The 26096-nt window shown below is 43.5% G+C and overlaps 1 protein-coding gene across 2 annotated transcripts in view; it reads right to left on the bottom strand.

The window, feature by feature from the left end:
• The window catches only part of FAM234B (family with sequence similarity 234 member B), a 66646-nt gene that overhangs the window by 15067 nt on the left and 25483 nt on the right, over positions 1-26096 (bottom strand). For both annotated transcript variants that reach the window (XM_069737056.1, XM_069737055.1), the window contains exons 5-9: positions 22273-22403; positions 19063-19210; positions 14075-14216; positions 13614-13757; positions 12485-12566 (exon numbers count right to left, since the gene is read on the bottom strand). In XM_069737056.1, coding sequence (XP_069593157.1) covers positions 12485-12566; positions 13614-13757; positions 14075-14216; positions 19063-19210; positions 22273-22403 — 647 coding nt within the window. The remainder of the gene's footprint in view (positions 1-12484; positions 12567-13613; positions 13758-14074; positions 14217-19062; positions 19211-22272; positions 22404-26096) is intronic.

Here is a 26096-nt window from a genome sequence, read left to right as displayed (position 1 = left end):
CCATGAAACCTATCAGAGTGAGCGCAGCCCTGACAATACAGAGTCCTGCATTGGATTAATCCTGCAACAACTACAGGACATCACAGATCGTATACAGGAGAAACTGGTATAATATCTGCTGTTCCCTACTGTCCAGGACATGTCATCGCAAGTCAGTGATGTGGACACTGCACTTGGGCTTTGTTGGTTAGGATTAGTGTGCTGCATGTTTATATTGTACTAGATGGTGGCCTGATTCTAATGCATCGGGTATTCTAGAATATATATGTAGTTTATTTATGAAGATTTTAGAATAATACGATGAATACACAGAATTCGGCTGGCCAGGCGCGACCAATTAGCGAAGCGTGGTTCAAATCGCACGTCAATTCGCGGCCGGAGTGCGCCTGTAGCTGATTGTTCGCGACCGGCCACGTAGTATATAGCACAGCCATGTAGTATATAACACAGCCATGTAGTATATAGCAGCCACCATAGCATATAACACAGCCACATAGTATATAAGAGCCCACATAGCATATAAAACAGCCATGTAGTATAAAACACAGCCCACGCAGTATATAACACAGCCCACGTAGTGTATAACACAGCCAAGTAGTGTATATAACACAGCCCACGTAGTATATTGCACAGCCCACGTAGTATATTGCACAGCCCACATAGTATATAGCACAGCCCACGTAGTATATAGTGTTATGACCTGGTGGTTAGGAGCACCCGGAATGACCTGATAGTTAAACCTCATACAGGACGAGCTCTGGAATGTGGGAACTCTGCTGACCGCAAGCCCTAATCCTATCACACACACTAGAAATAGCCGTGGAGCGCTCCTGACCAGACCTAGGCGCCTCGTCACAGCCTAAGAACTATCTAGCCCTAGATATGGAAAATAAAGCCTACCTTGCCTCTGAGAAATTCCCCAAAGGTAAAGGAAGCCCCCCACATATATTGACTGTGAGTAAAGATGAAAGTCACAAACGCAGAAATGAAACAGGTTTCAGCAAAGGGAGACCAGACTTACTAAATAGACAGAGGATAGGAAAGGTAACTTTGCGATCAGCACAAAAACCTACAAAAGACCACGCAGAGTGTGCAAAAAAGACCTCCGCGCCGACTCACGGAACGGAGGAGCCACTCTGCATCCCAGAGCTTCCAGCTAGCAAGACAAAATCATGATAACCAGCTGGACAAGAAAACAGTGAACAAATAAAGACTATCAGGAACTTAGCTTCTGCAGGAGAAGGCAGGTCACCAGAGAGATCCAGGAGCGAACTGAACAAATGCAAAAACATTGACAGCTGGCATGGAGTAACGATCTGAGAGGAGTTAAATAGACCAGCCAACCAAAGGATAAACCACGTCACCTGTGCAAGGAACCTCAGAAGCCGCAGCTTCACTCATAGCCACCAGAAGGAGCCCATAGACAGAAGTCGCCGAAGTACCATTCACGACCACAGGAGGGAGCTCGACAACAGAATTCACAACAGTACCCCCCCCCCCTTGAGGAGGGGTCACCGAACCCTCACCAGAGCCCCCAGGCCGATCAGGATGAGCCAGATGAAAGGCACGAACAAGATCGGCAGCATGAACATCAGAGGCAAAAACCCAGGAATTATCTTCCTGACCATAACCCTTCCACTTGACCAGGTACTGAAGTTTCCGTCTCGAAACACGAGAATCCAAAATCTTCTCCACCACATACTCCAACTCCCCCTCAACCAACACCGGGGCAGGGGGATCAACGGAGGGAACCATAGGCGCCACGTATCTCTGCAACAACGACCTATGGAACACATTATGGATGGCAAAAGAAGCTGGAAGGTCCAAACGAAATGACACAGGATTAAGAACTTCAGAAATCTTATAAGGCCCAATGAAACGAGGCTTAAACTTAGGAGAGGAAACCTTCATAGGAACGTGACGAGATGACAACCAAACCAAATCCCCAACACGAAGTCGGGGACCAACACAACGCCGGCGGTTAGCGAAACGCTGAGCCTTCTCCTGGGACAATGTCAAATTCTCCACCACATGAGTCCAAATCTGCTGCAACCAGTCCACCACCGCATCCACACCAGGACAGTCCGAAGGCTCAACCTGCCCTGAAGAGAAACGAGGATGGAAACCAGAATTACAGAAAAAAGGAGAAACTAAAGTAGCCGAGCTGGCCCGATTATTGAGGGCGAACTCAGCCAAAGGCAAGAAGGACACCCAATCATCCTGATCAGCAGAAACAAAGCACCTCAGATATGTCTCCAAAGTCTGATTAGTTCGTTCGGTTTGGCCATTAGTCTGAGAATGGAAAGCCGAAGAAAAAGACAAATCAATGCCCATCTTAGCGCAAAAGGACCGCCAAAACCTCGAAACAAACTGGGAACCTCTGTCCGAGACGATGTTCTCCGGAATGCCATGCAAACGAACCACATGCTGGAAAAACAATGGCACCAAATCAGAGGAGGAAGGCAATTTAGACAAGGGTACCAAATGGACCATCTTAGAGAAGCGATCACAAACCACCCAAATGACCGACATCCTTTGAGAAACAGGGAGATCTGAAATAAAATCCATGGAAATATGCGTCCAGGGCCTCTTCGGGATCTGTTATGACCTGGTGGTCAGGACAATAATGGACCTGGTGGTTAAGAGCACACGGAATGACTTGATAGTAACTGATAATAAAGGATGAGCTCTGGGACGTGGGAACTCTGCTGACCGCAATCCCTAATCCTATCAGACACACTAGAAATAGCCGTGGATTGCGCCTAACGTTCCCTATGCAACTCGGCACAGCCTAAGAAACTAGCTAGCCCTAAAGAAGGAAAATAAAGCCTACCTTGCCTCAGAGAAATTCCCCAAAGGAAAAGGCAGCCCCCCACATATAATGACTGTGAGTAAAGATGAAAATACAAACACAGAGATGAAATAGATTTAGCACAGTGAGGCCCGACTTACTGAACAGACCGAGGATAGGAAAGGTTACTTTGCGGTCAGCACAAAAAACTACAAAAAGACCACGCAGAGGGCGCAAAAAGACCCTCCGCACCGACTCACGGTGCGGAGGCGCTCCCTCTGCGTCCCAGAGCTTCCAGCAAGCAAGACAACAATAATAATAGCAAGCTGGACAGAAAAATAGCAAACCAAAGAAATACAAGCTGGAACTTAGCTTCTGCTGGGAAGACAGGTCAGAAGAACGATCCAGGAGAGAACTAGACCAATATTGGAACATTGACAGGTGGCATGGAGCAAAGATCTAAGTGGAGTTAAATAGAGCAGCAGCTAACGAATTAACCTCGTCACCTGTGGAAGGAAACTCAGAAACACCCACCAGAGGAAGTCCATGGACAGAACCAGCCGAAGTACCATTCATGACCACAGGAGGGAGCCCGACAACAGAATTCACAACAGGGATCGGCAAGGGCAAAAGCAACCCACTGGCACGAGAACAGCAGGGCTTAGCCCGAGCACAAGTCCCACAGGACTGCACAAAAGAACGCACATCCCGTGACAAAGAAGGCAACCAAAAGGATCTAGCCACCAAATCTCTGGTACCAAAGATTCCAGAATGACCAGCCAACACTGAACAATGAATCTCAGAGATAACTCTATTAGTCCATCTATCAGGGACAAACAGTTTCTCCGTAGGACAGCGGTCAGGTCTATCAGCCTGAAACTTTTGCAGCACACGCCGCAAATCAGGGGAAATGGCAGACAAAATTGCCCCTTCTTTAAGAATACCCGCCGGCTCCGGAACACCCAGAGAGTCAGGCACAAAACTCCTTGACAGGGTGTCAGCCTTCACATTCTTAGATCCCGGAAGGTATGAAACCACAAAATCAAAACGGGAGAAAAAGAGCGACCATCGAGCCTGTCTAGGATTCAACCGTTTGGCAGACTCGAGACAAGTTAAATTCTTGTGATCCGTCAAGACCACCACGCGATGTTTAGCTCCTTCAAGCCAATGTCGCCACTCCTCGAATGCCCACTTCATGGCCAACAACTCCCGATTGCCCACATCATAATTGCGCTCAGCAGGCGAGAATTTTCTAGAAAATAAGGCACAGGGTTTCATCACCGAGCCATCAGAACTTCTTTGCGACAACACAGCCCCTGCTCCAATTTCAGAAGCATCAACCTCAACCTGAAAAGGGAGCGAAACATCTGGCTGGCACAACACAGGGGCAGAAGCAAAACGTCGCTTCAACTCCTGAAAAGCCTCTACAGCCGCAGAGGACCAATTGACGACATCAGCACCTTTCTTGGTCAAATCAGTCAACGGTTTAGCAATACTGGAAAAATTAGCGATGAAGCGACGATAAAAATTAGCAAAGCCCAGGAACTTCTGCAAGCTCTTCACAGATGTCGGCTGAGTCCAATCGTAAATGGCCTGAACTTTAACAGGGTCCATCTCGATAGTAGAAGGGGAAAAAATGAAACCCAAAAATGAAACCTTCTGAACTCCAAAGAGACACTTTGACCCCTTCACAAACAAGGAATTCGCACGAAGGACCTGGAACACCATTCTGACCTGCTTCACATGAGACTCCCAATCATCCGAAAAGACCAAAATGTCATCCAAGTACACAATCAGGAATTTATCCAGGTACTCTCGGAAGATGTCATGCATAAAGGACTGAAACACAGATGGAGCATTAGAAAGCCCGAATGGCATAACCATGTACTCAAAATGGCCCTCGGGCGTATTAAATGCCGTTTTCCATTCATCACCCTGTTTAATTCGCACAAGATTATACGCACCACGCAGATCTATCCTGGTGAACCAACTAGCCCCGTTAATCCGAGCAAATAAATCAGACAGCAGCGGCAAAGGATACTGAAATTTGACTGTGATCTTATTAAGAAGGCGGTAATCAATACAAGGTCTCAAAGAACCATCCTTCTTGGCCACAAAAAAGAACCCTGCTCCCAATGGTGACGACGACGGACGAATATGACCCTTCTCTAAGGATTCCTTTATATAACTCCGCATAGCGGCGTGCTCTGGCACAGATAAATTAAACAGACGGCCCTTAGGAAACTTACTACCAGGAATCAAATTAATAGCACAGTCGCAATCCCTATGAGGAGGTAGGGCACCGGATTTGGGCTCTTCAAATACATCCCGGTAATCTGATAAAAACTCAGGGACTTCAGAAGGAGTGGAAGGCGAAATTGACAGCAATGGAACATCACCATGTACCCCCTGACAACCCCAGCTGGACACAGACATAGATTTCCAATCCAACACTGGATTATGGACCTGTAGCCATGGCAACCCCAAAACGACCACATCATGCAGATTATGCAACACCAAAAAGCGAATATCCTCCTGATGTGCAGGAGCCATGCACATGGTCAATTGAGTCCAGTACTGAGGCTTATTCTTGGCCAAAGGCGTAGCATCAATTCCTCTCAATGGAATAGGATACTGCAAGGGCTTCAAGAAAAAACCACAGCGCCTGGCAAACTCCAAGCCCATCAAATTCAGGGCAGCGCCTGAATCCACAAATGCCATTACAGAATAGGACGACAGAGAGCAAATCAGAGTAACGGACAAAAGAAATTTAGACTGTACCGTACCAATGGTGGCAGACCTAGCGAACCGCTTAGTGCGCTTAGGACAATCGGAGATAGCATGAGTGGATTCACCACAGTAAAAACACAGCCCATTCCGACGTCTGTGTTCTTGCCGTTCAGCTCTGGTCAAAGTCCTATCACACTGCATAGGCTCAGGCCTATGCTCAGAGAACACCGCCAGATGGTGCACAGCTTTGCGCTCACGCATGCGCCGATCGATCTGAATGGCCAAAGACATAGACTCATTCAGACCAGCAGGCGTGGGAAATCCCACCATGACATCCTTAAGGGCTTCAGAAAGACCCTTTCTGAAAATTGCCGCCAGGGCACATTCATCCCACTGAGTAAGCACAGACCACTTTCCAAACCTCTGACAGTACACCTCCGCTTCATCCTGACCCTGACACAAAGCCAGCAAGATTTTCTCTGCCTGATCCACTGAATTTGGTTCATCATAAAGCAATCCAAGCGCCAGAAAAAACGCATCAACATCACGCAATGCAGGATCTCCTGGCGCAAGGGAAAATGCCTAGTCTTGAGGGTCACCACGTAACAAAGAAATAATGATTTTTACTTGTTGAACGGGGTCACCAGAGGAGCGGGGTTTCAAAGCTAGAAACAGTTTACAATTATTTTTGAAATTCAAGAACCTAGATCTATCCCCAGAAAATAAGTCAGGAGTAGGAATTCTAGGCTCTAACATAGGATTCTGAACCACAAAATCTTGAATGTTTTGTACCCTTGCAGTGAGATGATCCACACAAGAGGACAGACCTTGAATGTCCATATCTACACCTGTGTCCTGAACCACCCAAAGGTCTAGGGGAAAAGAAAGACAAAACACAGTGCAAAGAAAAAAAAATGGTCTCAGAAGTTCTCTTATCCCTCTATTGAGATGCATTAACCCCTTACCGGCATCGGACGTACTATACCGTCCGATGCCGGCTCCCCTGCTTTGATGCAGGGCTCCGCGGTGAGCCCGCACCAAAGCCGGGACATGTCAGCTGTTTTGAACAGCTGACATGTGCCCGTAATAGGCGCGGGCAGAATCGCGATCTGCCCGCACCTATTAACTAGTTAAATGCCGCTGTCAAACGCAGACAGCGGCATTTAACTACCGCTTCCGGCCGGGCGGCCGGAAATGACGTCATCGCCGACCCCCGTCACATGTCCGGGGGTCGGCGATGCGTCTCCATTGTAGCCATAGAGGTCCTTGAGACCTCTATGGTTACTGATTGCCCGTCGCTGTGAGCGCCACCCTGTGGTCGGCGCTCACAGCACACGTGCAATTCTGCTACATAGCAGCGATCAGCAGATCGCTGCTATGTAGCAGAGCCGATCGTGCTGTCCCTGCTTCTAGCCTCCCATGGAGGCTATTGAAGCATGGCAAAAGTTAAAAAAAAAAGTTTAAAAAAATGTGAAAAAAATAAAAAAAACATAAAAGTTTAAATCACCCCCCTTTCGCCCCAATCAAAATAAATCAATAAAAAAAATATCAAATCTACGCATATTTGGTATCGCCGCGCTCAGAATTGCCCGATCTATCAAATAAAAAAAGTATTAACCTGATCGCTAAACAGCGTAGCGGGAAAAAAACTCGAAACGCCAGAATTACGTTTTTTTGGTCGCCGCGACATTGCATTAAAATGCAATAACGGGCGATCAAAAGAACGTATCTGCACCGAAATGCTATCATTAAAAACGTCATCTCGGCACGCAAAAAATAAGCCCTCAACCGACCCCAGATCACGAAAAATGGAGACGCTACGAGTATCGGAAAATGGCGCAATTTTTTTTTTTTTTTTTTTTTTTTTTTTAGCAAAGTTTGGAATTTTTTTTCACCACTTAGATAAAAAATAACCTAGTCATGTTTGGTGTCTATGAACTCGTAATGACCTGGAGAATCATAATGGCAGGTCATTTTTAGCATTTAGTGAACCTAGCAAAAAAGCCAAACAAAAAACCAATGTGGGATTGCACTTTTTTTGCAATTTCACCGCACTTGGAATTTTTTTCCCGTTTTCTAGTACACGACATGCTAAAACCAATGATGTCGTTCAAAAGTACAACTCGTCCCGCAAAAAATAAGCCCTCACATGGCCAAATTGACGGAAAAATAAAAAAGTTATGGCTCTGGGAAGGAGGGGAGCGAAAAACGAACACGGAAAAACGAAAAATCCCCTGGTCATGAAGGGGTTAATACTTTTGGCCAGCTGTACTGTTATGACCTGGTGGTTAGGAGCACCCGGAATGACCCGATAGTTAAACCACATACAGGACAAGCTCTGGGATGTGGGAACTCTGCTGACCGCAAGCCCTAATCCTATCACACACACTAGAAATAGCCGTGGAGCGCTCCTGACCAGACCTAGGCGCCTCGTCACAGCCTAAGAGCTATCTAGCCCTAGAGATGGAAAATAAAGCCTACCTTGCCTCAGAGAAATTCCCCAAAGGTAAAGGAAGCCCCCCACATATATTGACTGTGAGTAAAGATGAAAGTCACAAACGCAGAAATGAAACAGGTTTCAGCAAAGGGAGGCCAGACTTACTAAATAGACAGAGGATAGGAAAGGTAACTTTGCAGTCAGCACAAAAACCTACAAAAGACCATGCAGAGTGTGCAAAAAAGACCTCCGCACCGACTCACGGTGCGGAGGGGCCACTCTGCATCCCAGAGCTTCCAGCTAGCAAGACAAAATCATGATAACCAGCTGGACAAGAAAACAGTGAACAAATAATGACTATCAGGAACTTAGCTTCTGCAGGAGAAGGCAGGTCACCAGAGAGATCCAGGAGCGAACTGAACAAATGCAAAAATATTGACAGCTGGCATGGAGTAACGATCTGAGAGGAGTGAAATAGAACAGCCAACCAAAGGATAAACCACGTCACCTGTGTAAGGAACCTCAGAAGCCGCAGCCTCACTCATAGCCACCAGAGGGAGCCCACAGACAGAACTCGCCGAAGTACCATTCACGACCACAGGAGGGAGTTCGACAACAGAATTCACAACAGTATATAGCACAGCGACGTAGTATATAACACAGCCCATGCAGTATATAACACAGCCACATAGTCCCACATAGTATGTAGCACAGCCAAGTAGTATATAGTACAGCCACGTAGTATACTGCACAGCCACATAGTATATTGCATAGTCCACGTAGTATATTGCACAGTCCACGTAGTGTATTGCACAGCCCACGTAGTATATAACACAGCCGACGCAGTATATAACACAGCCCACGCAGTATATAGCACAGCCCATGCAGTATATTACAGCCACGTAATATATTACACAGCCCACGTAGTATGTTGCACAGCCGACGTAGTATATAGCACAGCAACGGAGTATATAACACAGCCCATGCAGTATATAGCACAGCCCACGTAGTCCCACGTAGTATATAGCACAGCCAAGTAGTATATTGCACAGCCACGTAGTATATAGCACAGCCATGTAGTCTATTGCACAGTCCACGTAGTATATAGCACAGCCCATGTAGTATATAGCACAGCCACGTAGTATATTGCAGAGCCGACACAGTATATTGCAGAGCCCACGCAGTATATAACAGTCCACGTAGTATACAACACAGCCCACTTAGTATACAACACAGCCCACGCAGTATATAGCAATGTGGGCACCATATCCCTGTTAAAAAAAAAAGAATTAAAATAAAAAATAGTTATATACTCACCCTCCGATGGCCCCCGGATCCAGCCCAGGCCTTTCTCGCTCCTCGCGCGCCGCTCCGGTCCCAAGCGGCAATAACACGTGAAGATGTAGCGGTCTCGCGAGACCGCTATGTCATCTCCGGTCATTGCCGCAATGCATTCTGGGGACTGGAGCGGCGCGCGAGGAGTGGGAAAGGCCTGGGCTGGATCCAGGGGCTGTCAGAGGATGAGTATATAATGATTTTTTTATTTTTTTAACATTATATGTTTTACTTTTGATGCTGCATAGGCAGCATCATTAGTAAAAAGTTGGTCACACAGAGGGTTAATGGCAGCGTTAACGAACTGCGTTACACCGCGTTATGCGCGGTGTAAGGCAGTCCGGTTAACGCTATGTGGGCGCTGACTGGGGGGGAGTAGGGAGGGGGTACTGACTGCAGGGGAGGAGGGAGGGGCCAATTCGCGGCCAGACTGTGCCCGTCGCTGATTGGTCACAGCCTCGGGCCGCGACCAATCAGCGACACGGGATTTCCGTGACAGACAGACAGACAGACGGAAGTGACCCTTAGACAATTATATAGTAGATTGTTCTGATGTATGCTGTGTATATTCTGTATAGCGGTACAGACACAGATGTATGTGGTGTTAGGTGGGTTCTTCTTGTGGGACACTGGGATACTGGGGTTCTTGGGTTACAAACTGGCACTGACCTGATCTGGCCTATGGACATGGACTGGGCATGAGACCCAGGACCAGTTCTTGGGTCAGAGTGAGGCTAGGTACTGTGGGTTCAGGTGTGGAGTTTTTCATTCATAGTATATAGTTTTCATCATGTATATACATTTATATTTACATAGTCCGTCGTTAATTATCTACTGCTCTGTAAATGTGGCATGTTACAAATACAGATCAATGTTCCTAGTAACCAAAAGGCATAAAAAATATTGCTCCTTCTGGCTACTATCAGCACTAAAACAATACATGATACACTTACTCTGCTGTACTGGCACATTCATCACTCTGAGATCAGTGAAGGTACGACTACTGATCAGCTGTTACAAGCTCCGGCGGTGACCGGATGTGAACACCTTGACTTGAGACGAACTGGACTGATACAATCAATGTGTAAAGGTCGCTGCCGGGTGCTGCAGAACAGCTGTCACATGTTCACATCCAGCCACCAAGGGAGCCTGTAGAAGCTGATCAGTGGGGTGGTGCGAGTTGGACCTCTGCCTACTTCATGTTGATGACCTATCCTTTAGGACTGGTCATCCATACATCATAAGCGCACAACCCTTCTAATATTTTGGTAGTACTGCCCCACTTCACCCGCTACTCTATGACAGGCTGCTGTATATGACTGCATACACAGCAGCCTGAAGAAGCAGGGGAGCACTCTGCCCATTAACACCCCGGACTCAAGCTACGTGTTCCCTGAGGCCATACAGCACCCTTTTCGTTATATGACACGGACCCGTAGCTGTAATAAGCTGCCTTTACACAGGGCAATATATTAAGCTGACAGAATGAGTGTAGAGACAATGATGTCCTAAATCAGAACCATGGTGAAGCCAGCCATGCGTTCATGTACAGGTCCTTCTCAAAAAATTAGCATATAGTGTTAAATTTCATTATTTACCATAAAGTAATGATTACAATTAAACTTTCATATATTATAGATTCATTATCCACCAACTGAAATTTGTCAGGTCTTTTATTGTTTTAATACTGATGATTTTGGCATACAACTCCTGATAACCCAAAAAACCTGTCTCAATAAATTAGCATATCAAGAAAAGGTTCTCTAAACCACCTATTACCCTAATCTTCTGAATCAACTAATTAACTCTAAACACATGCAAAAGATACCTGAGGCTTTTATAAACTCCCTGCCTGGTTCATTACTCAAAACCCCCATCATGGGTAAGACTAGCGACCTGACAGATGTCAAGAAGGCCATCATTGACACCCTCAAGCAAGAGGGTAAGACCCAGAAAGAAATTTCTCAACAAATAGGCTGTTCCCAGAGTGCTGTATCAAGGCACCTCAATGGTAAGTCTGTTGGAAGGAAACAATGTGGCAGAAAACGCTGTACAACGAGAAGAGGAGACCGGACCCTGAGGAAGATTGTGGAGAAGGACCGATTCCAGACCTTGGGGAACCTGAGGAAGCAGTGGACTGAGTCTGGTGTGGAAACATCCAGAGCCACCGTGCACAGGCGTGTGCAGGAAATGGGCTACAGGTGCCGCATTCCCCAGGTAAAGCCACTTTTGAACCATAAGCAGCGGCAGAGGCGCCTGACCTGGGCTACAGAGAAGCAGCACTGGACTGTTGCTAAGTGGTCCCAAGTACTTTTTTCTGATGAAAGCAAATTTTGCATGTCATTCGGAAATCAAGGTGCCAGAGTCTGGAGGAAGACTGGGGAGAAGGAAATGCCAAAATGCCTGAAGTCCAGTGTCAAGTACCGACAGTCAGTGATGGTGTGGGGTGCCATGTCAGCTGCTGGTGTTGGTCCACTGTGTTTCATCAAGGGCAGGGTCAATGCAGCTAGCTATCAGGAGATTTTGGAGCACTTCATGCTTCCATCGGCTGAAATGCTTTATGGAGATGAAGATTTCATTTTTCAGCACGACCTGGCACCTGCTCACAGTGCCAAAACCACTGGTAAATGGTTTACTGACCATGGTATTACTGTGCTCAATTGGCCTGCCAACTCTCCTGACCTGAACCCCATAGAGAATCTGTGGGATATTGTGAAGAGAAAGTTGAGAGACGCAAGACCCAACACTCTGGATGAGCTTAAGGCCGCTATTGAAGCATCCTGGGCCTCCATAACATCTCAGCAGTGTCACAGGCTGATTGCCTCCATGCCACGCCGCATTGAAGCAGTCATTTCTGCCAAAGGATTCCCGACCAAGTATTGAGTGCATAACTGAACATTATTATTTGATGGTTTTTTTGTTTGTTATTAAAAAACACTTTTATTTGATTGGATGGGTGAAATATGCTAATTTATTGAGACAGGTTTTTTGGGTTATCAGGAGTTGTATGCCAAAATCATCAGTATTAAAACAATAAAAGACCTGACAAATTTCAGTTGGTGGATAATGAATCTATAATATATGAAAGTTTAATTGTAATCATTACATTATGGTAAATAATGAAATTTAACACTATATGCTAATTTTTTGAGAAGGACCTGTATGTGGTCATTTCTAGGAGTCTCACTCACCTTTTTCTCAGTGGTGTTGCTCTGGATCTGTATGAAGAAATCCAAGTTTCCATCACTGTTGAAGTACCCAAGCTTGGGATGGCTGTCGGAGGATGTAAGACTTTACTTTACACTGTACAATACACATATAATATATAACACTACTCATCAGACCCAGATTCCACTAACACCATTCTGCTGGCGGAGGATGAGCTCCGAGCTTTATGTCACTCACAGAAAAATGAATGAGAGATAGGATTCATTTAGAAAAACACATCTTTGGTCCATGTGCTGCCCGTGTGGAGAACGGACACACAAGGACTCAATGATGGCCTCTGTCCTAGTACACAGGACTTGAGGAGAGAACATCTCCACAGAAGGTACCACCAACCCTCATCAGAAGCGTCTGGCAGGGACTTACTCTGCTCACCCTATTAACCCCTTCCCGACATATGACATATGCTAGTATGTCATATGCAGGGTCCCTGTCTAAGGCCGCATTCACAGCATCAGTATTTGGTCAGTTTTTTTACCTCAGTATTTATAAGCCAAAACCAGGAGAGGAACCATCAGAGGAAAAGTAGAATAGAAACACGTCACCACTTCTGTATTTATCACCCACTCCTGGTTTTGGCTTACAAATACTGAGGTAAAAAACTCACCAAATACTGAACGTGTGAACATGGCCTTAGAAGCAGGCTCATTACTGGCACATGATTACTGTCAGATGATGGCTATCTTAGGCTAAGAGTATACAGTAATAATATAATAATAATCTTTATTTATATAGCGCCAACATATTCCGCAGCGCTTTACAGTTTAACAGTTTCAATGTCTTTGTCAGGCTGATTACGAGCAGAACCCTCCTAAAAAAGTGCAGGAAAAGCGCCCCTTAAAATCAACATAATGCACAGCAATGTCAAAACGCCATTGTTCATTGTTGTGCACAGGATCAGTCTTTTGGCACTTATTTTAACAAAACATTTGTGCAGACCTATTCCTTCTCGCATCTATAAATCTGTGGTAAAACGTAATTCTACAATGGGTTCACATTAAACCCAATAATCAAACAAAAACTGTATAGATAAGTCAAAATATTATAAAGTGTGAAAGCAAAATTGGAGAAAACTGTAAATGATCTACTACAGACCTGTACACATTGTTCAGGTTGATGCTCCATCTCTGCTCCAGATCTTGTCCACTCACCAGGGCTATGGCGTCTTTCGTTGTGACAAGGAGATCACTGAAGTTACTGAGATAGACTGGGACTGTCTGCAGAAACTCCACTCCGGCACTGTGGGGTAACACGGACATGTCATCCACAGGGCAGCATGTTGGGCCAGATACGTCCAGCCTGATATCGTCAGTCCGGGCTTATACTAGATCCCAAATATACGAGAAATAACGTCGGGATGGTTTCCCCCAAGGAAGAAGAAGTGCCAGAGATGACACACTGAGAATGGGGAGCAGCACAAGATATTTTACCAAGATGCACTATTTTTTTTTTTATATAAGTCATTTTCACGTATGAAATGGTGAAAAGGAAAATTCTTCCTTAACTTATGTGATGGAATGGTGCAAATGTGAATATTCCATTATGTAAGTAGGTACCTGTACACATTGATGAGTTTAGAATGATTGACTGATCTTTTCTTTTCCCAGTCTGGATCGATCCTCTGAAGGGGACTTGGGAAATTACCTCCAGTTTTGGCCTGTGCATATATATCCCTTAATGCAAACGCCTGGATGTTCCCTAATGGGAAAATCAAAGGTTATTAATGCCACAATGGATATAGTTGTGTCCGGCAATATATCTGAAGCTCACACAAAGAATAACCGGTGTGGAAACCCTAATAAATAACCAGGGTAAAAATGATAGAACAGAGCTAACAGGAACAATCCGTGGAATCTACAGCTATATGACACTAATCCAGAACACAGAAATAACTATAACAACATTAACAATCCGTGGAATCTACAGATATATGACACTAATCCAGAACACAGAAATAACTATAACAACATTAACAATCCGTGGAATCTACAGATATATGACACTAATCCAGAACACAGAAATAACTATAACAACATTAACAATATGTGAAATCTACAGATATATGACATTAATCCAGAACACAGAAATAACTATAACAACATTAACAATCTGTGGAATCTACAGATATATGACACTAATCCAGAACACAGAAATAACTATAACAACATTAACAATCCGTGGAATCTACAGATATATGACACTAATCCAGAACACAGAAATAACTATAACAACATTAACAATCCGTGGAATCTACAGATATATGACACTAATCCAGAACACAGAAATAACTATAACAACATTAACAATCCGTGGAATCTACAGATATATGACACTAATCCAGAACACAGAAATAACTATAACAACATTAACAATCCGTGGAATCTACAGATATATGACACTAATCCAGAACACAGAAATAACTATAACAACATTAAAAATCCGTGGAATCTACAGATATATGACACTAATCCAGAACACAGAAATAACTATAACAACATTAACAATCTGTGGAATCTACAGATATATGACACTAATCCAGAACACAGAAATAACTATAACAACATTAACAATCCGTGGAATCTACAGATATATGACACTAATCCAGAACACAGAAATAACTATAACAACATTAACAATCTGTGAAATCTACAGATATATGACATTAATCCAGAACACAGAAATAACTATAAAAACATTAACAATCTGTGGAATCTACAGATATATGACACTAATCCAGAACACAGAAATAACTATAACAACATTAACAATCCGTGGAATCTACAGATATATGACACTAATCCAGAACACAGAAATAACTATAACAACATTAACAATCCGTGGAATCTACAGATATATGACACTAATCCAGAACACAGAAATAACTATAACAACATTAACAATCCGTGGAATCTACAGATATATGACACTAATCCAGAACACAGAAATAACTATAACAACATTAACAATCCGTGGAATCTACAGATATATGACACTAATCCAGAACACAGAAATAACTATAACAACATTAACAATCCGTGGAATCTACAGATATATGACACTAATCCAGAACACAGAAATAACTATAACAACATTAACAATCCGTGGAATCTACAGATATATGACACTAATCCAGAACACAGAAATAACTATAACAACATTAACAATCCGTGGAATCTACAGATATATGACACTAATCCAGAACACAGAAATAACTATAACAACATTAACAATCCGTGGAATCTACAGATATATGACACTAATCCAGAACACAGAAATAACTATAACAACATTAACAATCCGTGGAATCTACAGATATATGACACTAATCCAGAACACAGAAATAACTATAACAACATTAACAATCCGTGGAATCTACAGATATAGGACACTAATCCAGAACACAGAAATAACTATAACAACATTAACAATCCGTGGAATCTACAGATGTATGACACTAATCCAGAACACAGAAATAACTATAACAACATTAACAATCCGTGGAATCTACAGATATATGACACTAATCCAGAACACAGAAATAACTATAACAACATTAACAATCCGTGGAATCTACAGATATATGACACTAATCCAGAACACAGAAATAACTATAACAACATTAACAATCCGTGGAATCTACAGATGTATGACACTAATCCAGAACACAGAAATAACTATAACAACATTAACAATCCGTGGAATCTACAGATATATGACACTAATCCAGAACACAGAAATAACTATAACAACATTAACAATCCGTGGAATCTACAGATATATGACACTAATCCAGAACACAGAAATAACTATAACAACATTAACAATCTGTGGAATCTACAGATATATGACACTAATCCAGAACACAGAAATAACTATAACAACATTAACAATCTGTGGAATCTACAGATATATGACACTAATCCAGAACACAGAAATAACTATAACAACATTAACAATCCGTGGAATCTACAGATATATGACACTAATCCAGAACACAGAAATAACTATAACAACATTAACAATCTGTGGAATCTACAGATATATGACACTAATCCAGAACACAGAAATAACTATAACAACATTAACAATCCGTGGAATCTACAGATATATGACACTAATCCAGAACATAGAAATAACTATAACAACATTAACAATCCGTGGAATCTACAGATATATGACACTAATCCAGAACACAGAAATAACTATAACAACATTAACAATCTGTGGAATCTACAGATATATGACACTAATCCAGAACACAGAAATAACTATAACAACATTAACAATCCGTGGAATCTACAGATATATGACACTAATCCAGAACATAGAAATAACTATAACAACATTAACAATCCGTGGAATCTACAGATATATGACACTAATCCAGAACAGAGAAATAACTATAACAACATTAACAATCCGTGGAGTCTACAGATATATGACACTAATCCAGAACACAGAAATAACTATAACAACATTAACAATCCGTGGAGTCTACAGATATATGACACTAATCTAGAACACAGCTTCTAATGCAAACAGTAATTTTAATGATTTATATATAATATACAGTATACCGATCACCTGATGTATCTCTAATGTGTGCTGTGCAGAAGGATAGGCTGAATATTCCCAACCTAACTAAAGGCATCAACTAAACAGAACACAGCCACAATATTCCTATAGACAAAAACCGCTCTGAAGATCAGGGATGCTAAGGCATCTTCCATCATCAGTTATTTCCCCCAGAAGTGACACGGGACGCCAAGATGCAAAATACATTACAGGAGCGCTTTAATGAAGAGTTAACAGGAGGAAGAGCGCCACCGGATGTTTGCTGCCGGTACTACTCCGCATGTCTTAATGCATTTTTTCATACGAGGTAGTAAGTTATTTTGTCTACATCATAGACATCGCTTTGGGCTTCTTTGCAGATTGCCCGCTGCACCATCCAACACTCCTGGACAGCAAGCCATATTACTGCTATTACTCCACACTTACCATTAGCATCTAGCAGACTATAGGATTATACTACTAAAGGGAATCTGTCACCAGGTTTGCTCCATGTATGAGGTTAGGACTATCCCGACTTTGGGTACACCTTGATGCTTTTTTTTGCATCAAAAACAGTGTTCACTAAGTACCCAATGTTATTTTTATGCACCATTGTTTTTATATATTTACTTACCGCAGGCTATATGTTTATTTTGTTTCTATCTTAGGCTTTGTCTGGGTAACAGCCAGTGTGAACATGCTCCTATCTTGCATGCATACCAACATATACTCCAGTTCATTTTTTGGGTTATTTCTCCTATGTAATATGTAGATGCAGAGACTGATTTTATTTAAATAGCAGCACGCAGCCCAGTAAATGACACATCGCTGGGATCAGGTTCTCTGCCTCTACATTATGCAGCTCTCAAATTACATAGCAAACACCTGCTATTCCCTTAAACAATTTTACGGATTCCCAGATCAACCTTTTTTCTTTTGGATAATGAAATGTGTTGGCATCCCAGCTTTTCATAATGGTTTTGTCTGACACCTGTATATGATTCTTCGTTATTATGTGGAACACTGACCGATCTGTGAATTTGAACCATTCGTTGTTGCATGCAAGCAATTGTTGCTGCTAGTAGCTCAATATTATGGCTTTGCTATGTTTCTTGATGCTCTGTTAACCTCTTCAGTTAAATTGGGATTATGGGCCATTTCTTTGAGAATTTAGCTTACACTGTCTGCATTACACCCATGAAACAGACATTGGATGATCGATAGGGAAAGACCAGCCCTGGTTCTCTGCAAGTCACAACCTTAAGATGTTGTGTGGCACTGTGGGAGGTGAAATGTACAGGAAAGTTTTGTGCAGATTGGGGTTTGCAGATTATAGCCTTGTAAGCAGGGCTGTGGAGTCTGTAAGCCAAACCTCCGACTCAGACTTTTCACTTTCCATGACGCCGACTCCGACTCCACCAAAATGGGCTCCGACTCCACAGCCCTGCTTGTAAGCCCACATAAACGTCAGGTGGCCTGGGGACGGCATGTGGCTTCCCAGCAGGAGGACAGCCACAATTAAAAAGGTGTAGTGAAGGTAGCCATACACGTATCTCCTATACACAAGCCCACTTGGCCCCGCCGAGCCTGCGCGTGTTCTGTATGGTGTGCTCCTGCCACATCCCTCCTCCGGAGAATTATCTCCAAGAAGAACTGGTATCTAAGAGGTAACGTTTCCTCTTGTGGAGAAAGCCATATCCAAGCACAAAAGGGTTGGACATGTAAACTCATCGTGCCCAATCCTGCCATCATGCCTGTGGCTAAATTTAATTAATATTTATGGGAAGATGGGGGGCTTAAGTTTGTAGTAGCCATTTTACAGAATTTTATTATGGTTACTTTTAGTATCATGTGACAATTCAGTCCTAAGACATGCACAGCTCTAAAATACCGCCTCATCATGGGTCAGATTGAAACTAACATTCAGTCCATCTTCATCTTTAAATGTCATAAACCGGGAACTATCATATAAAGTAATGATGACCCTTACCAAAGCCAAAAAGAATATAAATGGCCCCCTGGCTGGTGTAGTACGCCTGAGGTCCTAAAAGTTTTCCTTCTCCCATGATGCTGTATTTTACAATAGCACCCAGCGGATTCCCAGTACGACCCGAGATCAAGAGAAATCCAAGATCTGGCTGCAGAGGAAACATAGTCAAATTAGACATGGACTTAGTTATATCATACGACTTCAATTTAGTTCTGCAATGCACAAGGCTGCACATGTGTGAAGAGGACGATACCATCGGGACCGAAGCTGAGGCTATATTCACACGCGGCAGCGATGTAACACTTTTTCAGTGCATTTTTTACCAACCTGTGAATGACATGTGAATGGATCCTAACGGTGACGATATACCTTAGATAACTGTTGCATGAACGCTTTATCTGCCGACAGTTACAGTTGTGCTCAAAAGTTTACATACCACGGCAGAATTTTTGCTTTCTTGGTCCTTTTTAAGAGAATATAAATAATAACACCAAAACTTTTTCTCCACTCATGGTTAGTGGTTGGGTGAAGCCATTTATTGCCAAACTACTGTGTTTTCTCTTTTTAAATCATAATTACAACCCAAAACATCCAAATGATCCTGATCAAAAGTTCACATACCCCATTTATTAATTCCGTGTATTGCCGCCTCTAACATCAATGACAGGTTTAAAGTCTTTTGTCGTACGTAGTTGTGGACAAGGTTATTTTCTCAGATGGTAAAGCTGCCCACTCTTCTTGGCAAAAAGCCTCCAGTTCCTGTAAATTCCTGGGCTGTCTAGCATGAACTGCACACTTGAGATCTCCCCAGAGTAGCTCAATGATATTGAGGTCAGGAGACTGAGATGGCCTCTCCAGAACCTTCACTTTCTTCTGCTGTAGCCAATGACAGGTAGACTTGGCCTTGTGTTTTGGATCTTTGTCATGTTGGAACGTCCAAGTACGTCCCATGCATACTGATGAGTGAAAATTTGCCTCCAGTATTTACCGATAACGTGCGGCATTCATCTTTCCTTCAACTTTGACCAAGTTTCCTGTGCCTCTGTAGCTCATAGATCCCTAAAACATCAGCGATCCACCATCGTGCTTTACAGTAGGAATGGTGTTCCTTTCATCATAGGCCTTGTTGACCTCTCTCCAAGTGTAATGTTTATGGTTGTGGCCAAAAAGTTCAATTTTGGTCTCATCACTCCATATTACCTTGTTCAGGAAGTTTTAAGGCTTGTCAATGTGCTGTTTTGCGTATTATAGGTGAGATACTTTGTGGCATTTGTGCCATAATGGCTTTCGTCTGGCGACTCAACCATGTAGCCCATTTTTCTTCAAGTGCCTCCTTATTGTGCATCTTGAAACAGCCACACCGCTAGTTTTCAGAGAGTCCTGTATTTCAGCTGATGTTATTTGTGGGTTTTTCTTTGCATCCTGAATAATTTTCCTGGCAGTTGTGGGTGACATTTTTATTGGTCTACCTGACCGTGGTTTTGTTTCTACAGAGCCCCTGATTTTCCATTTGTTAATCACAGTTTGAACGCTGCTAACTGGCATTATCATTTCTTTGGATATCTTTTTGTATACCTTTCCTGTTTTATACAGTTCAACTATCTTTTCCCGTAGATCCATTGACAATTATTTTGCTTTCCCCATGACTCACCATCCAGAAAAGTCAGTGGCTGGGTGAAAGATGCAAGAGTCTGTCTGGATCGCAGAAATTCACTCAGCTTTTATGCACACACTGATTACAAGCAAATAGGTCACAAGTGAGGATGTTACCTTTAGTAGCCATTCAAACCCATTTGTGTCAACTTCTGTGCATGTTATCAGGCCAAAAATATAAGGGTATGTGAACTTTTGATCAGGATCATTTGGATGTTTTGGGTTGTCATTATGATTTAAAAAGAGAAAACACAGTAGTTTGACAATAAATGGCTTCACCCAACCACTAACCATGAGTGGAGAAAAAGTTTTGGTGTTATCATTCATATTCTCTGAAATAGGCCAAGAAAGCAAAAATTCTGCCGGGGTATGTAAACTTTTGAGCACAACTGTATGTCTTCCAACTCCACCATACACATGAACGTTGGTCTCGGCTGAGAGTTCATGTGTACTCTATGGGGGAAGTGCAGTAAGGCGCTGACAAACTCTAGAAGATCAGAAGGACGGATTCTTCCCTCCACTGATGTAATCTGTAAAGGGAGTTGGGAGCCCTCCATACACATTAGATTGTAATCTAGTCCCACAGAAGTCAACTGTTTTCCAATCTGTATGAACTATAAAGGGAATCTGTCAGCAGGTCTTTGCTCTGTAATCTAAAGGGCAGCACGAGGTAGGGGTTGAGATACGGATTCCAGTGGTGTGTCACTTACTAGGTTGTGTGCTACAGGAAAGAAATATATCTTGGTACCGTGTTAGCCAATGGATAGAAAAATATTTAGAATTGAGAGTCCTCAGTGGTTGATACCTTTTAATGGCTAACTGAAAAGATGGTAACAAATTGCAAGCTTTCGAGACTACACAGGTCTCTTGTCTTTGCCTGATGAAGAGACCTGTGTAGTCTGGAAAGCTTGCAATTTGTTACCATCTTTTCAGTTAGCCATTAAAAGGTATCAACCACTGAGGACTCTCAATTCTAAATATTTTTCTAGGTTGTGTGCTGTAATTTCAAAACAATCCTGGTCCAACCATGTCCAAAGCACAGATTAGCAGCTTACTGTCAACAAACAATGTATATAGAAAGGTGCTAACCAGTGGGGTGGGCGCGATTAGCTTTCTGAGCTCTGCTACATGTACAGCAGAGAAAGCTCGGATTTTACCACAACTGCTGCACCTAGTAAATTAAGTGACACGTCACTGGAATCAGGGTCTCTTTCTCTACATTATGCTGCTCTCAGATGAAATAGCAAATACCTGGTGACAGATTCCCTTTAATAGTGATTCTGCCATCATCAAAAGCTCAGGGTTTATGCCACATTGTGGCTCAGCTCTGAGAGGATGGAACTACAGACCTCAGCGCACCCCAGCCACCCAACCTCTTCTCCAGAATTTTGCCGCTAGCCACTTGGGTCAACTAATTGGATACTAAGGAAAAAATAAACAATGACAATGTGATTTGACTCTACCACAGTTTGAGAAGAAATTGGACAAAATGTAAAAATTAATGGAGAATTTTGGAAATGACGTAGCACCAAGTCCCCTACTAGTTTACGCACTTACCTGACTTTCTCCAATGGTAAGAACAAGCAAGTCATTTATAAAGTCGTCATCCAGATCTGGCAGAATCACAGCCGGGGCGGCTATTGTTCCACTTGACACATGGTTAAGACTCATGGTCCATAAAGATTCCCCTTGAGAACAGGCAGAAAATAGAAAGCATTATTTCTGGGCACAAGTCTCCTCATTCACTAGACTGGGTGCTGTGTTCATTATGCCATCACACTGGCACAAAATCCCATTGTTTGCACAGAATATCCCAGGGAGGATTGTTCATCGTGCAAACTACAATAGGAAACGACGCAGGATGTGTGTATTACTTGGAAGGTCCGGACTGTTCATTTTCCTACCAGTTTGCCCTTGCACTGGATACTTGTACTCAGTACAAGCCAAGATCTGAGCTCTTAGTCTTTCCTAACAGCAGCACAGCAACGGGGCCAGCTTTACACCTGTGAACTAACAGGACAGGCAAAATTATTAATGAAACTAATAGAGATGGGCGAACCTGAACAGTAAAGTTCGGCGTCCATACCGAACACCTACTGTGCGGGCACGGACACCGAACACGGAATTCACCAGAAAGTCCTTGTTACTGTTTGGGATCGGGCCCCCGAACACCGGGTGTTTGCACACTGTCATGTGCATGACAGCGCGGCAAACACAGCTTCAGATCAGCGGTAATATCATCACCTCCAGTCTTACAGCCGTGGTTCCCACGTTGTCAAATGACAGCGTGAGAGTGCCGCTACGATCAGAGGTATAAAGTTTACCTCCAGTCACTGGTGTCGGCTGATGGGACTACTGCTCCCATCAGTCGACGTCTGCTGCCGCTAATAACAGCAAGAACATAATTCCGACCCTCAGCTGTCAGCTATATCATGGCTGGTTATCAAGAATAGAGGGGTCCTCAAGTCCCCCCATTTTTGACAATCAGCCAAGCTAAAGCAGACAGCTGGGGGCTAGTATTCTCAGGCTGGTGAGGGGCCATGGATATTCCCCCCCCCCCCTCCAGCCTAAAAATAGCAGCCCGCAGCTGACCAGAAAAGGTGCATCTATTAGATGCAACAATTCTGGCACTTTGCCCAACTCTTCCCACTTGCCCTGGTGCAGTGGCAAATGGGTTTCATATATGTGGGGTTGATGTCACCTTTGTGTTGTCCGGTGACATCAAGCCCACGGATTAGTAATGGAGTAACAACCATATACCTTACTTGTCTGTCGCTCTGTTCCACACTGTAATCCATATCTGGGGATAAACAATTTTTAACCTGGACGGTGTCAAGATGCGACCATCCAGGCTAAGAACCACTGGGGAATGAGCTGCGAGCTCAGCCTCAGTGACTAGCGGTGACGTCATCGAGGTTACCGCAGGTCACTGAGACTGCGTTCCCAGCTGGGATTCTGAACTGCGAAGACCTCAGTGAGATCACCGCTAGCACAGTGAGAAAAAGTCTTACGATGCAGCTGTGAGCTCACCGGGAGAAATTTCTTTTCACCCAGTGAACTCTCTGTGCTCAGCACTGCATTGTCAGACTTTTTCTCACTGTGCTAGCGGTGATCTCACTGAGGTCTTCGCAGTTCAGAAGCCCAGCTGGGAACGCAGTCTCAGTGACCTGCGGTAACCTTGATGACGTCACCGCTAGTCAGTAAGGCAGCAATCAGAGCAGCTCATTCCTCAGTGGTTCTCAGCCTGGATGGTCGCATCTTGGCACCGTCCAGGTTAAAAATTGTTTATCCCCAGATATGGATTACGGTGTGGGACAGAGTGACGGACAAGAGAGGTATATGGTTGTTTTTTATTTTTGTTTTTTTTTACAGGAGACAATGGCTTCAGTTGAATGGGCTTTAGGTGAGTTTAACTGTGTTTGTTAATTCTTAAATAAAAAAAGAAAAAGTGTTTTTTTTTATATCAAATAAAAGACTTTATTCAAATGATAGCGTGGGAACCGTGGCTATCTGACCGGCGGTATTGATTTTACCGCCAATCAGAGGCAGTGTTTGCTGTGCTGTCATGCACATGATAGCACGAGAAACACCTGGTGTTTGGGGTGCCGAACCCGAGCAGTAACACAGACTTCCTGGTGAAGTTCCTGCTCGCGGTCCGTGCCAGAACGGTAGGTGTTTGGTACAGACCCCAAACTTTACTGTTCAGGTTTGGTCATCTCTACATGTAACCTGTGCCATCCTGCGCTCATTATAAAGTAATCACCAGGGTGAGACAATTGTGCTGATGTTCAGACTAACGGAAAACAGATTAATATTACCAATCTACACTTCTCTTATTTTGTAACCAGCCAAGAAACAATGGAGAACTAGCAAGAAACCACATACTCTTGAATGTATGAGAGCGGTCTCCACCGATCACCAATATTTTAGCCTGTATAGGTTGATAAATATACTGTAGAGTTTAAGCTCAACTGTTCAGTAAATCTGAAGTAGCAGGATTAAGACTTCCTTGAATTAAAGAGGGCGCTGCTCTAGTGTGGGCAGTAGAAGAATAAGGGGAATCAGAAATCTGGACAATAAGGCTACGGCTAAATAGCGACACGATATCACACCTACTCATTTCTCATGTGTAGCATTGCCCCCTACTGCAACTACAACACAGAGCTGGTTCTAAATGAGTTGGACTTTCTGTTGCTGGCCACAAGTCAGACACGTCGCACTTGCCATAGACATGTTACTTGCCTGCGACTTGTCTACAACTTGGCTGTTCTATTTACAGCAGATTTCCAGCGCTAACATAGCCGAACGACAGCAAGTCACCGAGAAGTCGCACAGATGTTTCTGTCACGCAACATGGCGCTATGTATCCCGAATAGTCTCACACCATATTTAATCCACTAAGGTTACTTGGGAGAATCCTTACACCATATCTAGGAATCAGTATAAAGCCTATATACACCTATATACACCTTAGATAGCCGTCAGCTATCTCTCCCGACTCTCCCAAACACAGGAGCACTTGTGTAGCCGAGCAGTGTTGTTCTTTAGAGAGAGCTGTACCTTTACACGGCCAGTTCTTTCCTCCTTTACCGAGAAATCAACATTTGAATTGATATGTAAATGAGCATGAAGGACTATGGTCAATCTGTAGAATCCGTCACTCCAGCTCTATTCCCTGATCGGCGCCACCTCCTCCTACTTGGCCGACATTTACTTTGCCTAAAGTCACACAGCATACAGGCTGTCACTCAAGCGAGAGGAGGAATAGAGCTGGAGTGACAGAAGAATCAGATATACAGATAGATCTTCAGCCTCATTTGCATATTAATTCAAATGCTGATTTCTCAGTAATGGAGGAGCGGACTAGCCATGTAAACATATTGCTGGACTTGTCTTTGAAAGAGCTACATGCACATATAAATAGTTTGAGGTATAAAATCCAACTGAGAGATTCCCTCTAAGGCCGGGATCACACACAGCGAGATACGGCCGAGTCTCGCAGGTTAAAACCAAACTCTGGCACCGGCACTCCGGAGCGGAGCGTGCGGCCGCACAGCAATACATGGAGCCGCACGCTCTGCTCCGGAGTGCTGGTGCCAGAGCTTGGGTTTAACCTGCGAGACTCGGCCGTATCTCGCTGTAGTGGGACTCCGGCCTAAATGTTATGTACATACTCTGCACATCTGGGATCTTCATTTCTAGTTTCTAAGACTCTTCTTTAGGTAAGATTTCAGTCACAGACAAAAATATTTCTCCAGTTTTCACCCAAAATTCCACTTACAAGTAAAAATCACATCAAGGTCAAGGAGTCCTGAGTGTCATTTACACAATGAGCTGAGTGTGTAATTTAAAAAGAAATAAATCAATATAATTCAAAGTTT

This window comes from Ranitomeya imitator, chromosome 8 (assembly GCF_032444005.1).
Source record: "Ranitomeya imitator isolate aRanImi1 chromosome 8, aRanImi1.pri, whole genome shotgun sequence".
Taxonomy (NCBI): domain Eukaryota; kingdom Metazoa; phylum Chordata; class Amphibia; order Anura; family Dendrobatidae; genus Ranitomeya; species Ranitomeya imitator.
Note: the sequence above shows the minus strand (reverse complement) of the source record. Positions and strands in the feature narration are given on the sequence as shown.